This window comes from Perognathus longimembris, chromosome 3 (genome assembly GCF_023159225.1).
Source record: "Perognathus longimembris pacificus isolate PPM17 chromosome 3, ASM2315922v1, whole genome shotgun sequence".
Taxonomy (NCBI): Eukaryota; Metazoa; Chordata; class Mammalia; order Rodentia; family Heteromyidae; genus Perognathus; species Perognathus longimembris.
In genome coordinates this window covers 116,548,194-116,564,186 of record NC_063163.1, presented here as the reverse complement: position 1 = coordinate 116,564,186, position 15,993 = coordinate 116,548,194, and the positions used below count along the sequence as shown (strand labels likewise).

The following is a 15,993-nucleotide window of genomic DNA, read 5'->3' as shown; positions in this document are numbered from 1 at the left end:
CGAATAAACCAAAAATGCCCCAAATCCCAGAAATCCTGAGCAAGGCTAGACAAAATGCTTCTCTTTCCAAATATGCCTCCCACTGATAGAAAGGCCCAGAAGGAAGGAAGGGCACAGCGGCATATGTTTATCAACAATCTCAGATCTTACCTCATATCCAAAGTTATCCCCCAGGGCCCCAAGGTCCAGGTGCAGATTCTTCAGAAGCTCGCCGGAACTTCGGACACTCTGGAAACAAGTGGTTACAAGTAATGAAGTCCAGGGGGCCAGGTGAGCCCAGGTGAGGGGCTGCAGAGGGAGGAGAGGGTAGGACTTTGCCAGCAGGCAGTGCCCAGGCAAGGGCTCAGAGGACTCCAGGGAAGGACCTCTTCTAAGGAGGCCTCACCTGTGTGCACAATGCTTTGTGACAAGCAGCTCCTGTTGGTTCTGCTTTCTGGATCAGACCTAGGAGGTGTATAGACTGATCAAGAAAGGAAGCTGTGGTCTGGAAATCCATTTTTACTTTGAGATTTTCTGAGCTTCCTACTTGCTAAGCTAGCATTCTACAACTTGAGCCATTCTGCTGGTCCCTTTTTGTGTTGGTATTTTCGCGATAAAAATCTTGCTTTTTGCCCAGGCAAGCATGGACTTGGATCCTCCTATTTGTGCTTTCCTTTGTCTCTGGGATAACAAGCTTGTCCACTGCACTGAAATAACATGCACGCCACTAGGCCTGGTCATTGACTGAAATGGAATCTTGCAAACTTTGATGCTGTGATCCTCCAAGCCCCACCTCCCAGCTGTGACAAGCACACTCATTCATTTTTACTTTTTTTTTTTTTTGGCCAGTCCTGCGGCTTGAACTCAGGGCCTGAGCACTGTCCCTGGCTTCTTTTGCACAAGGCTAGCACTCTGCCACTTGAGCCACAGCACCACTTCTGGCCATTTTCTGTATATGTGGTGCTGGGAAATTGAACCCAAGGCTTCATGTATATGAAGCAAGCACTCTTGCCACTAGGCCATATCCCCAGCCCTCATTTTTACTTTAAAACAGCATCATGCACTTGCCAACAGATGAGTGGGTAAGCAAAATATGATATACATTGAAGTATCATTCAACCTTCAAAAGTGGTGACATTTTAATACATGCTACACAACACGAACCTTGCAAATACGCTAAGCAAAAGATGCCACACAGAAAGAAAAATATTGTTATGATTGTGCTGATATGACATCTCTCAAACAGGTAAGTTCACAGACTAGATTAGAAATCACCAGAGACTGGAGAGAGCTATCATTTAATGGATACAGTTTCCATCTGGCATTATGAACAAGTTCTGGAAATGGATAGCAGTGATAGTAGCAGAACATTGTGAAGGTATTTAACACCCTTGAACTGTACATTTAAAAATGGTTAAAATGAGCCAGGCACTGGTGGTTCACGCCTGTAATCCTAGCTACTCAGGGGGCTGAGATCTAAAGGATCATGGTTCAGAGACAGTGCAGGTAGGAAAGTCTGTAAGACTCTTATTTCCAATTAACCACCAAAGCCAGATGTGGAACTGTGGTTCAAGTGGTAGAGCACTAGCTTCAAGCAAAAAAGCTCAGAGATAGTGCCTAGGCCCTGAGTTCAAGTCCCAGGACTGTCACAAAAAAATAAAATAAAGGTTAAAATGACTGGGTGCTGATAGATCATGCCTGTAATCTAGCTACTCAGAAAGCTGAGATCTAAGGATCCAGATTCAAAACCAGACCAGACAGAAAAGTTCATGAGACTTTTATCTCCAATTCACCAACAAAAAGCCAAAAGTGGAGATATGGCTCAAGTGGTAGAGAGCCAGCCTTGAGTGAAAACACAAAGCAATGCACAAAACAAACCATTAATTCAAGTCCCAGTACTAGAACACACGAACACGAACACACACACTAAAATGGCAATCTATCTTTTAAAATGTTATATAGCACAGAATGCTTATAGGCCAGGGAGAGGACTTGAACATTACCTGGTTGTCACTGTCCCCTTCATCCTCCTCGTTGGTCTCCTCCCCTAAAGCCAAGAGGTTGAGAGCATTCTTGTCCTGATGGATGGCGCTCAAGAGACCCCTTGCACAAGCAGAAGTCTTAAGAGGCTGTGGAGGCTCCAAAAGAGAGGAGGAACATGTAAGAACCCAGCCAGAAGCCCTTCCCAGTGACCCCAGAATGACTTCCCCACTTCCTTTCTTGATGGCTCCCAGCCAAGTCCCGCCCAGTCTATGAAACTGAACACAGACTCCAGTTCACCAGACTCCCTTCTCCAACTCCGACTGACTGGGCTATGTGGGCAAGAAGTCGAGCAGTACATCCCTAAGGCACCATAGTCCGCCTTTCTCCTGCCCACATCCAGAATCCACATCCAGCACCATATAGGCAGGAGTACTCTCCTGAACTAGATTGTGAACTCAAAGATCCAATTTAGGCTCTGTTTCTCCTTAGTGAATCACTCAGTGTGGCACGAAGGAGGCTTTGCAACAACTAAACACACTGCCCAGCAGAAAAAGTACTCACCAGTGTGAGTTCTCCAAGCTGACCTGACTCAGCTGCGCTACCTGGGCTCATGCTTTGAGATCCACGCACAGCAGAGGGAGGGACATCCGCATGACCTCGTAAAGGCCCCAGGCCCCACAGAGGAACATGCACTGGGGCCAAGGAGGAACCCAGGGCCTGGGCAACAGAAAACATTTTGTTAAAAAAAAAACCAGAAATCATGTGACTCTGGAAGTGTTGGAGACAGATATAAAAATAAAACATCTAAATCTTGCCCACTCAAATTTAAACCGCCTCCACTTGGAGGCTGCTAATGAAACACAACATCCAGAAATTATCATTGTGCCAACTGTGTGAGAAATCACATAACTCGAATGCCATCTCACATAAACAGTTCTCTCACATCTGGCAGATGCTGCATGGGGTTCTGTTCTCCTTCCAGAAGCCATAGAGGAGTATGCGGGAAGGAAAGGAGGAGACAAAACCCTCAGCTACCAGAAGTTCCAACAGATAATGGTTAAAACTGATGCATCAAGAAAAAGCAGTCTCAGCAAATGATTACCAAAGATGGAAGTAAACACCAGGAAAAAGGAGGAGGCTTCTGAGGAGGACGGCACTCACCGAGGACTGCTCTACTTTAGTATATGCCTTTGAGTGCTCTTTGGCTTCAACGATGGGCATGTGTGCCTTTAATCAAAGTAATTAACTGTGGAAAGTACGCTTGAGCAACAAAAAGAACTCTTCCCCCTCTCCAATGATGAGGAAGGGGGCTAGAAGGAATCCTGCACAGGGGAAGGAGCCGCAGGGGACTGACCAGGTCTTCTCTGTTCTCAGTAGGGCCATACAAATGCTCCATACTAGTGAGGAATGAGGGAGAGGGGGTCCAGGATGGGATCAGAAGGTGTAAAACTCCAGTTTACTAATCTACCAAGGTACCTGCCATGCCCTGAGGTTTGCAGAGCTGCTCCAGTCAGATGAAAGCCAAGGGGCCTGCGTGAGCAGTCAGGGCCATGTCAACATTATGGCATTCACACTGTGATCATCTGGGCTTAGCAGAAGTAGAAGCCAGGATAGCATCCTGGGACAATTTATGAAAAGCTCTTCAAAACTCTTTCTCAAATTAAAAATGCATAGAACAAAGCAAAAATTTCATTCCTAACTGGTGTTGGTGGGCTGAGAGCTATGGATTACAGTTCAAAGCCAGACCAGGCAGAAAAGTCCATGAAACTCTTATCTCCAATAAACTACTCAGAAAAAGCGGGAAACGGCCCTGTGGCTCAAGCGGTAGAGCACTAGCCTTAAGCTAGCACTGGCCTTACGCTAGCAGTAGCCTTAAGCTCAGGGAGAGTGTCTGGGTCCTAAATTCAAGCTCCAAGACAGAAATGATAAAAGGAAAAAAGCCTTTATTCCACAGGGACTAAAGAGAGAAGGCGGAAATCTTTGTTTGGGTCAGCCATCTTCTCCACCTCAGCTTAACCACCAGGCTGGCCCCAGTAAAGCCTGCTTCTGCACAGAGAGGGTTTCAAGGCTCGGGCAATGCCCAGTGCCTGTGGCTCACACCTATAGTCCTAGCTGTTCAGGAGTCTGAGATCTGAGGATTATAGTTTGAAGCCAGCCCAGGCAGGAAAGTCTATGAGTCTCTTATCTCCAATTAATCACCAAATAAAAAAAAAGAAGAAGAAAAAGAGGCAGAAGTGGAGCTGTGGCTCACTCAGTAGAGTACTATCCTTGAACAAAAAAGCTCAGCTGAAAAAAAGCTGAGCTCAAGCCCAAGGACACCCCCGCCACACACACACACACACACACACACACACACACACACACACACGCGCTCAACTGAAAGAAAGGTGAGAGGAGCCCCACTCCTGAGCCTCTGCAGATCCCTCATTGTATGGCCTGTTGCAGAAAAGGCACTGACAGGGACAAATGAGGAAGGCTTGAGCACCAGCCACTGGTGTGATGTCTCATTTTACTCTCACAACAACCCGAGGCGGGTAAGGTCATCAAGAGTCCAAAGTCACAGGGTCACAGGGGGGCAGTGATGGAAGTGAGCCCTAGGTCATCGCGAAGACAGTACTTCAGGCTGCCTTCTGAATGTAGAAGGATTAAAAAGCCAAGGAAAAGCTTCTGTGAGTGAACCACAAGCCAAGGGCCGGCTCCTCCCATCTCTAGCCCTTCCAACAGCCCCAGCGTACCAGCAAGCAAAATTCTTCCCACATTGTATTTATAGAAAATTACAGACTCCTAACATGGCTAATTTGCAAACGTACTGGGGGCCTGAGCGAGGGAGACAGGCATGCTGAGGGCTTTGTTCTCCCGGGCCTTTACTAAATCAGTGGTTAGCAGGGAAATTATACATTCCTGGCTTCTAGCTGATCATCTTCTATAGCTGGCCATTAACTGAGTATGGTGCTGTGCGTGGCGTTGTCCTTCCAGAGCAGATAAACTTGCTGCCATTGGGCTAATTAAAACTTTCAGGATAATCTGCAGCTTATCTGATATTTATAGTGCTACAGTAGTTATTAGTGCTAACAGAAAACCAGTTCTGCTGGCAATTAGGAACCAGAGGGAACAACTGGGTAAAGCTACAGCTGGACCATGGCAAAGTTCACACTGATCTCCTTGGTCTCTGATCCAACTTGATTCCTTCTGAATGAAGAGTATGGTTACTTTTCAAAGGGACAAAGACTCAGAAAGACAGGGCAGCCCAGCCCTTCAGCAAAACCCAGTAGCAAAGGAAAGGCAGTCACAAATATGGTCTATACATAATGACATGGGTGAGCCATGCAATTTCCAGACCCTAGGAGACAAGGACAGGCACAGCTGACTAGATGACAGAGGAGAACTGTGGGCTTTACTCCTTTGTGAAAATATTAACTCTAGTTCTCTATGCCTCCCAGAAAGGCCGAGTTCAGAGTGTGAGGTAGGGTGCGTCTCTCTCTAGAATCAACAAAAGGGAAAGGCTTCCCAAATCCCCGAGGGCACCCCTGTCCTATGTAAAGGCCACCCTGTCCACCCTTGGACTCAGTCACCTGCAAAGCATGTGAGCCGCCCATGAATTACAGTTAGATGCAAGGAAGGGAAATCATAGGTACATTCAGTTCTACCTTGCGGGTAGCAGAGAGGAACTAATTTGAAATACCTATCATCCCATTACGATGGCACCTGGGGAGTTAGGAGATCAATAGTTAGAACAGTTAGCACAGTTACCAAGGGAAGGGAAGAGGGAAGCAGACCGGGTGGCTGGAGCAGACATCAGCTCCAGCAGCTCCACCAGCTCCCCCGCCCAGCTCAGGCCGCCGAGGCCTGGGGCTTTAGGCACTCTCTATCTGAAAAGCCTACCTGGTTAAGAAGCTTCATCTCGTCCTGCTCTGCAGTGAGCCCCGTGTCGGAACTCAGCTCTACCAGACTCTGCTGGGGGAAGCCGCTGCCTGGCTGGCAATGTGCCTGCTGAGAGGCCTCCTGTCCATCCGAGGCCAGGGCCAGCCCCCGAGGACACTCTAGCAGCTCTGGGCCCCAGGTTAGAAATCTCTCTGTGGCTCTGACCGCCTCGTTCTCACCCTCACTGGACATCCTGGAAGACTCGGCGGCCATGAAACAGACCATGCTGGCGATGTCTTTGCACGGCGCTTCCTGCGTGCTCTCGGGCAGCCCCAGGCCCTCTAGCCGCCTGGAGATCTTGACCATCTGCAGGATGTGCTGGTAGAACCTCTGATCCTCAGAGTAGTCTTCACTGTGTGACTGCTCCTCAGCCGAGCTCTGCACCAGTGACAGCTCCGGCCCCAGATAGGGACAGGAGTGTGGATCTCTGGGCCCCGGGCCTGACTGACCTGTGACTGCCACAGACGCCCAGGAGCTCTGCAGGTCCCAAGGGATATTGTGCACCTCACCCAGGATATGAGAGCCCAAGGGTGAGGCCGGGCTGCCGCAACTGCCACTGCTGCTCTCCAACACGCTAGGATTCCTATCTCCCCTGAGGGTCTCTAGAGACTCTTGGGGGTGTCTCTTCCTATTAGCTGAATGCCCGGCAGGGGCGCTCTGAGCGGGTTCTGAAGCCAGGGCATCGGGTGGTCTTAGTAAAAGGCACTGGGGTGGGTCTTCAGCTCTAGCCGCCCCTGGAGCCACAGAGGCCTCAGGCTCTGTTTCTTGGCAACCTCCTGGGGTGTCCTTATTGACAAGCTTGGAGATCTGTCCCATCCACAGTCCTGCAGTCTCTCTCCTTCGCCTCCCCCAGCCCAGACCCCCACCTTCCCCAGGAACTTGCTGCCAGCTCAGGTCTTCAGCTGGGCTGCTATCTAGTAAGAACTTGTACTTCGGAGTGGGCAGCATGTGGTCAGAAGAACAAAGGGACAAAGAGGGCTCCTCCTCAGGGGGTGGCAAGGGAATGGGACTCGGACCCTTGTCCCCTCCTGGGCCACTGGCTATGCTGTGGCTCTGCTGCTCCCCTTTCGGCTGCAGGTCATTGACGGTATCAGAAAGCTTAGTGAGGACAGGGGTCTGGCTCCGGCATCCTAGCGTATCTTGCCCATCTTGGAGAGGCCCCGTGTTCTGGGGGCCCAGGAGACCAGGTTTCTGCTGTCTGGCCCTTATCTCCAGCTCTTCTACTTCAGGGTTGGAAAACCCCAGGTAGATTTTCTCTGTTGCCTTCTGGGGTACCTCCAGACCCTGCTGATCACCTAATTCTGTCCTACATTGCGCTGGAGCCCTGCCTAAGATTTTCTCCACGTCGTCAAGTACCGGGTGGGTTCTAGAAGCTTGGCCTTTGGAGAGTGGCTGCAGCTTGCTAGGGAGGGCACCCATAAGAGGCATACATGGGCTCTTCCCTTTCTTAAAGGAACCCTCACTTTTAGCCTGTATCTCTTGGTCTATGTCCAGATCAGCAAGCCCAGGTGCTGGGAGAGGGGATGGGCCACGGAGAAAGAGGGAAGCAGGCAGAAGTCCCTGCTCAGGCTGTGTTTCCTAGATGGGCATACAAACATGCAGAGAAAACTAAGAGAAAGCATTCCAAATGCACTCCCTCAGCCCTTGAGAAGCCCTTGACAGAAAGAAACCCCTCCATTTAAAGTAAAACAGGAATCAAAGGGAGAAGAAAAGCTAAAAACTCCCCCGGGCCAAACATATGTTATTTTCTGGGCTCCAATTTCTCTCTATAAAGAGGAAGCTCCACTTGATCAAAGGCCTGCACCCTTGCCCCATGGAACCTGGGGGCTCAGCATAGAAGGGGCAGCAATAGTGCGTGGGGGACAGAAATGTCATGACCCACATCCCCAGGGAAATCAGGGTCGTTTCATTTCCTTTTTTTCATAAGCTAGACCTCTACAGAGGAACTGATCTGAAAACGTGGGCTTTACTGCCAACAAAAGCCTGAAAAGTAGCAAAACTAGGTTATCCCTAAGGTACCATGTAGACCTTAAGTTCTTTGGTTACTTTTATAAAACCTGCCATGTTTATGGAGGGCTCCCAGAAATTTCCTAAGAGGGAAAGAAGAAGAAAAGTACAGCCAGTGGCCTGAGCTTTCAAAATTCAAGTACCCTTCTACCCAAGGCCTAAGTTGGTACTTCTGTCATGTCCAGTCATAGAATCTTGAGGCTAGGAGAAAACCCTAACAAATTCAACCACACCCTGAACATATTCACTTGTAAACCTTACTCAGCCGGGAGCACACACCTTCAGAGGCCCAAACCACCTAACCCCAGGCAGCCCGCCTGCTTCACACCTATCCCTGCACCAACTCAAACTTGAGGCGCTCCATCTAAATCCTCAGAACCAGCCTGCTGCGAAGCTATCCAATTGTCCTTATTTTCCAAAATCACAGAAGGGAGCATTTCCAACAAGGAACTCCAGAAACTCACACTCAGCCAGGACTGGGAGTGTCACCCAAGTCTAGAACCCTCAGTTCACTCCCTCTTCCTCTGTCAGTCATGCCAGAGCCTCTCAGGTTCTTGCCTATCATTTCAAATAATCCTGGGCTAGGGAAAAGTCTATCGGCCACCTTATGCCTTTCAAACATAGAACATTTTAAAAATTCAACCTATTTGGGAACTCACCTGCCTCCTTTTCTCTGTCTGGAAGAACAGGCCTTTTATCTTGCTTCTTAGATTCATGAGTGATATGTTAAGGAGAGGAGGGAGGGGGAGCAGTAACAGTAAAATATGCCAAATGAATCAACAACTGTTCAAAGCAATAACTGATACCTTAGGAAAGAAGACAGGGCTGAGTATGTAGCTCAGTAGTAAGGTGCTTCTAATGTGAATGAGAGCTCGGGTTCATCCCTAGCACCATCAAAAAAAAAGAGGAAAGAAGCAAGCAAGGAGGGAAGGAGAGCAGCAGGCAGGCTTAAACAAATTCTAATGGGAAATAAAAACAGAAAAAGGACAAAGGAACAAACAACTAGGCCATTGAGAGGATGGAAAAAAAAAATCCAGGACTCGTCACCTGGCTGAACTGAGTTCAGTTCAGTTCCTCACAAGGCCACCAACCCCCCTCTTGGTTTGGCCTCCCACCCTCAGCTGGGCAAGGGAAATGAGGCATGTCCCCCCCCCCCCCCCACACACACCCCCCAGCAATCAGCAAGAGCCTGGGTCTCATGTCAGTACGGCCACCACTAAAATAAGGGCAATCATTACCACCTCCCAGTTCACACATGCTATGTGGATAAAAAATAATGGGTAAGAGTTCTCTGAACTCAGTATAAAAACTACTCAAAGACCACAGTGAGCAGGCTGTAATTCAATGTCAGTTATCTATCACTAACCAAGGACACTGGCCACAAGGACAAGCCACAGAGGAGGGAAAGCCTGGGGCTCTCATTTGAATCCTGAAGGCATGGGTGTTCTGATAACGAAATTCACACCACTTAAAGACAAACATGAACACACACCCGCTCACCTAGGCACACGGGCCTCATTGGCTATTCCGGAATGACAGAAACCACCTCATCCCAGATTGCTACAGAACACCATCCTGGACAGACTGTGCTATATCCTGTTATGTAACACATGCTCCCCAACAAAAGAAATTATTTAAAGAAGGTAACAATCACCAGAAACTGAAGAGAAAAAATCAGCTAGAAGATAGGCAAAATTCAGACAATGTACTATCAAAAAATTTATTATTGGGGTTTTCTTCGGGGGGGGGCGGTGTTTTTGTTTGAGACAGGGTCTCACTACATAACCCAGGCTGGCCTTAAAACACCTGCCTCAGCCTTCCGAGTACTAGGCTTACAGGTACGGGCCACTACAGCTGGATTGCACCTCCTCCCTGCTACAGACATCTAGAGATAGCCAATACCCCTCAGTTTTCAACCCTGCCTCTCTGGAAGCTAGCACCCGCTGACTCACCCGGAGACTTTTGGTGGTCTCTTTGTCTTTCTTGTTCTTCTTCTCCTTCTTCTTTTTCTTCTCTTTCTTCTTAGTGGCCCCAGGAGTGGATAGCTTCTCCCGCTCCTGGATCACCAAGTTCCGATAGTGCTCATCACACGGATGGTCCCACATGGACTGCCCATTGGCGAAGTTGAAGTAGTAAATATCACCGGTGATGTCCTGGCTGGGGATAAGCAGAGTTCAAAAGTTTGTCTCTGCCCAGGTCCCAAAGTACTCAGAAGAAAAACAGAGAAGAGGCAGGAAAAGAACACGAAAGGGTTAGATAGAAAGTGGGGAACAGGATTAACAAGAAATTGAAGATATCATTGATACAGAATAAGGAGCTAGTTATGTGTCAGTGGCTCATGCCTCTAGCCACTACGGAGGCTGATATCTGAGGATCACAATCCAAAGCCAGCCCAAGAAGGAAAGTCCTTGAGATTCTTTATTTCCTATTAATCTCTACAAAGCTGGAAGTAGAACTGTGGTTCAAGTGGCAGAGTGCCATCCTAAAGCAAAAAAGCTAAGAGAGTGCCCAGGCCCTGGGTTCAAGCCCCAGTAGTAGCACAAAAAAATATACATAGGTCTATAGGTAGATCTAAAAGTGTACTGTGAAAGTTTTGTTTGTTTTTTGCAGAATATTCTAAGCTCCTAAGAAGTGACAAGTCACTCTATCAGGAAAAGGAAATAATGTAGGAGAAAATGTGTATCAACAAGGTAACCACTCATCTACCACCCTAACTCCACCCCATCTCCACTAGGATAGCTAACAGGAAAAAGAACCCACTCACAACAGCAAAATTGACAATAAATCCAAAATGTGTAAAATCTTTGCAAAACTTCACAGTTAAAGAGAAAACACACACACACACACACACACACACACACACACACACGAGCTAGGCATCAGTGTCTTAGGCTGTAATCCTAGCTACTGAGAAGGCTGAGATCTGAGGACCATGGCTCAAAGCCAGTCTGTGCAGGAAAGTCTATGAGACATTTACCTTCAACTAACCACCAAGAAAGAAAGAAGTGGAGCTCAGAGACAGCGCCCAAGCCCTGAATCCAAGCCCCAAGATCAGCAGTCCGTGTTTCTGAACTGCAAGACCCATGGGGCTGAGGATATGGCCTAGTGGCAAGAGTGCTTGCCCCGTATACATGAAGGAAGTCCTAGGTTCAATTCCCCAGCACCATATACACAGAAAATGACCAGAAGTGGGGCTAGGGATATGGCCTAGTGGCAAGAGTGCTTGCCCCGTATACATAAAGCCCTGGGTTCAATTCCCCAGCACCACATATATAGAAAATGGCCAGAAGTGGTGCTGTGGCTCAAGTGGCAGAGTGCTAGCCTTGAGCAAAAGGAAGCCAGGGACAGTGCTCAGGCCCTGAGTCCAAGGCCCAGGACTGGCAAAAAAAAAAAAGAAAGAAAATGACCAGAAGTGGCACTGTGGCTCCAGTGGTAGAGTGCTAGCCCTGAGCAAAAAGAAGCCAGGGACAGTGCTCAGGCCCTGAGTCCAAGCCCCAGGACTTGCAAAAATTTAAAAAAAAAAAAAAGTAACTAAACTGGAAGACCCAAATCTGACAAAATGTCAAATGAATGAACAAATCCAATACAATCCCACTCAGGCTCCCTATAAATCTGACACACTGAGTCTTAATTCAAATAAAGGAGAAAATGAGGAAAACATTAGAAAGGAAAGAGAGTTATGTGATGGAAGTGGTTTGTCCCTCAAGAGTTCATGCACTGGAAGTTTGGTCCCCAGTGTGGTGATGCTAGGAGACGACGGAACCTCTGGGAAATAGGGAGCGGGACTTGGGAGGTGGCTACGGTTGTTGAGTGCCTAGCTAGCACTCTTAGCCTAACCAGCGCATGAGCTTTGGCGGCTCATGACTCTAATCCTAGCTAAATGAGAGCTAAAGTTCGAGGACAAGTTATGGAGGAGCCCATCTCAACCAATAAAAGGCTGGGTGATATGGCATATGCCTACCGTCCCAGGTATGGGAAAAGCATATATAGAAGGCTCGTAATTACCACGTCACGCTAGGCATCAACGAGACACCCTATTTGAAAAGTAACAAGAGGAAGCGGGGAGGAGGGAGCAGATGAGAGGAAAGAGTAAAGTGAGAAGAGATGGCCTAAATCTTATATCCATTAAAGAAACTGTGTTTGTAGTTGGAATCTTTCCCACCAAGAAAACCTTAAGGCCCAGACGACTACATCAGTAAATTCTATCAAATATTTAAGGAAATAATACCAACCCTACACACGCTTGTCCAGAAAAACAAACGCAGGAATTCACAAATCATTCCATAAAACCAATAGTGTACGGAAACAAGACAAAAACATCATAAGAAAAATGATACTATAGACCAATTTCCCCCCATGAACACAGAGGCAATAATATTTAACAAAATTTTAGAAAATGAAATACCATAAAACATAAAAAAGGATAATATATCATGACAAAGTGAAGTTGATCCTAGGAATACAATTGGTTTAACCTCTGAACATCAATCAGTACAACTTATTACACGAACAGACTAGAAAAAGGGGAAAAAAATTACTATGATTCTATCAGACGTAGAAGAAAATATTGTGAGACTCTCTCTTAGAACAAGGCAAAGATATGCTGTCGGTATCTGTATTTATAAATAATACCAAAGGCTCCAGCCAAGGCATTAGGGAAAGAAACAGAAATAAGAGGTAACCAGATTAGAAAGGAAGCAGTAAAAATGTCTCTATTCCCAGAAGACATAACCATCTCTAGCAATCCTATAGAAAAAAAAAGGGGGGGTGGAGGCTATTAGACTTGACATAATTGAGTTTAGCAAGGTTGCACACTGCAAGATCGATATACAAAAACAATTTTACCTCTGAATAAAAGCAAGAAACAACTGGAAACTGAAAATATATCACTTGTAGAGGCATCCAAAATATGAACTATATAGGAATAGATCTGATAAAAATAAATGCGACATGTACATAAAAACTGTAAATTATTTCTTAGAGATAATAAAGTCTAACTGGAAATAGATCACATTCATTGACTTAAAGATCCAACATTGTTTAAGATGTCAATTCTCCCCCAATTTATTTACACTACATGATTTCAAGATGTATTAAAAAGCTACAATCGTCAAGACAGAATGTGAGCCAGGCACTGGTGACCCGTGCTTGTCATCCGCTACTCAGGAGCCTGAGATCTGAGAATCAAGTTCAAAATCAGCCCAGGCGGGAAAGTCTGTGAGACTCTTACCTCCAATTAACCAGCAAAAAGCCAGGAGTAGAGCTGTGGCTCCACTTGAACAAAGAAGCTAAAGGACAATATCTAGGCCCTGAGTGCAAGCCCCAGTAGCAGCACACACTCAAAAAAAGATATAGATATAAATACAGGCAGAATATGCTTGTATAAAAATAAACAGATCAATAGAAAAGAGCAGAGAATCCAAAAATAGACCTTCATAAATACCCAAATCTCCTTCAGTGTAACAGTAGTTAAGCTGGGCATGGTGTACACATCTATGATCCCAGTAATCAGTAGTTTGAAGCAAAAGGATTGTACTAGATTACAGTGCAAGATCACCTTAAAAATCAAAGCCAGCTGGGCGCCAGTGGCTCATGCCTACAGTCCTAGCAACTCAGGAGGCCAGGATCTGAGAATTGTGGTTCCACACCAGCGTGAGCAGAAAAGTCCTCAAGATGCTTACCTCCAATTAAGCAGCAAAATGCCAGACTAGAGGTATGGCTCAAATGATAAAATGCTAGCTGTGAGCCAAGAAGTCAAGCAAAATCATAAGGCCCTAAGTTTAAGCCCCAGTACCAACACAAGAAAAAATAAGGTAGAGTAAGACACAGTGGTTCACACCTATAATCCCAGCACTTTGGGAAACTGAGGCAGAAGGATTCTGAGTCCAAAGCTAACCTTGGCTATAGAGCAAGACCCTGTCTAGGGCTGGTAGTGTGTCTCAAGTGGTAGAGTACCTTGCCTTTCAATAGCAAGGTCCTGAATCCAATCCCTAGCACCAAATAAATTAATCCTTTTTTTAAAAGACCCTGTCTAAACAATTAAAACAGGAACGAAGTGGACTTCCATCCTCCTGCATCTACTGACATGGAAGAATAGTGCCTATAATATAGCACTTACATTTAAAGTGTGTGTTGAACAGGTCTGAAAGGAATTTACCAACTTGGAAAAGGGACTAGGGTGGAAGATGGCATGTACAAGTAAGCTCTTAAGCTTTTTCTATTATTTTTAACAATGAAAAATAGAAAGCAATGGAAGAGGTGACATTGTCCAGAAAAGAAATGTACTCATTACCTGACTTGCGAAATGGTAACCTCTCTGTGCAACACCTTACTAAGAACAGTCAAATATTTTTAAATTTTTAAAAATAAATAAACAGGGGGCTGGGAATATGGCCTAGTGGCAAGAGTGCTTGATTTGTATACATGAAGCCCTGGGTTCAATTCCCCAGCACCACATATATAGAAAACGGCCAGATATGGCGCTGTGGCTCAAGTGACAGAGTGCTAGCCTTGAGCAAAGAGAAGCCAGGGACAGTGCTCAGGCCCTGAGTCCAAGGCCCAGGACTGGCAAAATAAATAAATAAATAAATAAACAGTTCATGTTCTTCCTCCAGGACAAGGGAGGGTGAGCGCCCATGGGTGCCTGGAGGCGGCTGGCACAAAGCCTGTCACACAGCCATCCGGTAACCGTTGACAGCTCCCCAGTACCCTGTAGGCTGACCCCACAACCACCACCAGGCGGCCCGAGCACTTGAGCACTTGCCATGCAGTGTGCAGTGCCCCCGGGCCTGCCACAGGAAAGAGGTGAGACTGGAAAGGGTCCGCAGCAGGCAAGGCCGTAAAAAAGCTCTAGAGAAGCTGGAAGTGCCGGTGGAAAAAAGCTAAAAGGATTAGAATCCTTCAGCTGAGAAGAGTGAAATGACAATCACAGTTACTCTGAAGGACAGCCAACATGTTCAATAGTACGGCTAAGAACAGGACAACTTCACCTTGCCCACCAAACCTTGTCTTCCTGGCCTGAGAGGGGATCCCTGACACCAGAAGACAAGTGCAGGACAACCACACTGTACGCACTGTACGCACTGTATGCACACTGTACGGTCAAAAATAGGCGTATGGCTCTTGCTTGAGGGAGACAATTTGGAGAGAGCGCTGTGCATGAGGGGAGGGAGTGGTGGGGAAGAGAAAGCAGAGCCACAGGTGGCATCAGTGTCACACTGAGGGGGAGGGGTGCGGCCCTCGCCCACGCCATGGAGTCTGCAGCACGACACACCGTAGCGCCTCACTATGAACCTCCGCTTTCCTGAGAGAACCTGAATCCAAAGCACAATAACTGAACTCGGAAATACCCAAAAAAGCAACGATGAATATGAAGCTATTCATGACTAGGTTGCAGGAATCCACGGCTGCCAAGGGAGACAGAAACCTTCTGCAGGTCTGTGCAGACTCACCACAAATCCCTCTGGCACCAGTGTCCACCTTGGACATGGTAAGGCGGCCCAGATATTCCTCTGAGCGTCAGAGTGTGGGAATATCAACGGCCCCTGCCCTCCTCAGCACAGCCAAACCAGAGGAGGGCACCAGGGGATGGACCCAGAGCAGCAGCTCTGTGTTCCGAGGGTAAATGCTGGACCCACAATAGGGACGGGCAAGTCAGCCTGCCTCGGGCCTCCTGGCGGAGAAATGGCACGGTGCTGTCCCTGATCATGCCGGGTAGCCTTGCTGAAGGTCATCTCCGGGGCCAGGCCCCGCTGCTTCTAGCAGGCTAGGGAAGCCACACTCCCTGTCACTCACCATGGTTTCCATTCCACAGGCAGCGGGGCAACAATGCCTTCCCGAGCTAGCCACATCAGTTCTGGTTCCTTGATGGGATCGATTCCAATCTCTCGGGCGAATTCAAGAATTTCTGCAAAGAGAAGGAGAGGCAGGAGAGTGAAATGGCAAAAGACATGGAAGGGCAGGAAATGGGATGGAATGAAGAAAAAGAAATCACAGTCCTTTACCAACCTTGTCTTTATGTTTCAATTTTTTGTTCAGTAGGAAAGTATTTCTTGCTGAAGAAAACATAAGCAATATATAGGTATCTGTTTCCCTACATCCTCA

At 47.2% G+C, this 15,993-nt stretch overlaps 1 protein-coding gene across 5 annotated transcripts in view; it reads right to left on the bottom strand.

Annotated features, from left to right (window-relative positions):
• The window catches only part of Cep164 (centrosomal protein 164), a 56,948-nt gene that overhangs the window by 34,601 nt on the left and 6,354 nt on the right, over positions 1-15,993 (bottom strand). For 4 of the 5 annotated variants that reach the window (XM_048343906.1, XM_048343908.1, XM_048343910.1 and 1 more), the window contains exons 3-7: positions 15,685-15,796; positions 9,843-10,047; positions 2,524-2,679; positions 1,983-2,117; positions 151-228 (exon numbers count right to left, since the gene is read on the bottom strand). In XM_048343906.1, the coding sequence (XP_048199863.1) occupies positions 151-228; positions 1,983-2,117; positions 2,524-2,679; positions 9,843-10,047; positions 15,685-15,796 (686 nt within the window). The remainder of the gene's footprint in view (positions 1-150; positions 229-1,982; positions 2,118-2,523; positions 2,680-9,842; positions 10,048-15,684; positions 15,797-15,993) is intronic. The other variant, XM_048343909.1, reaches the window with a different exon arrangement.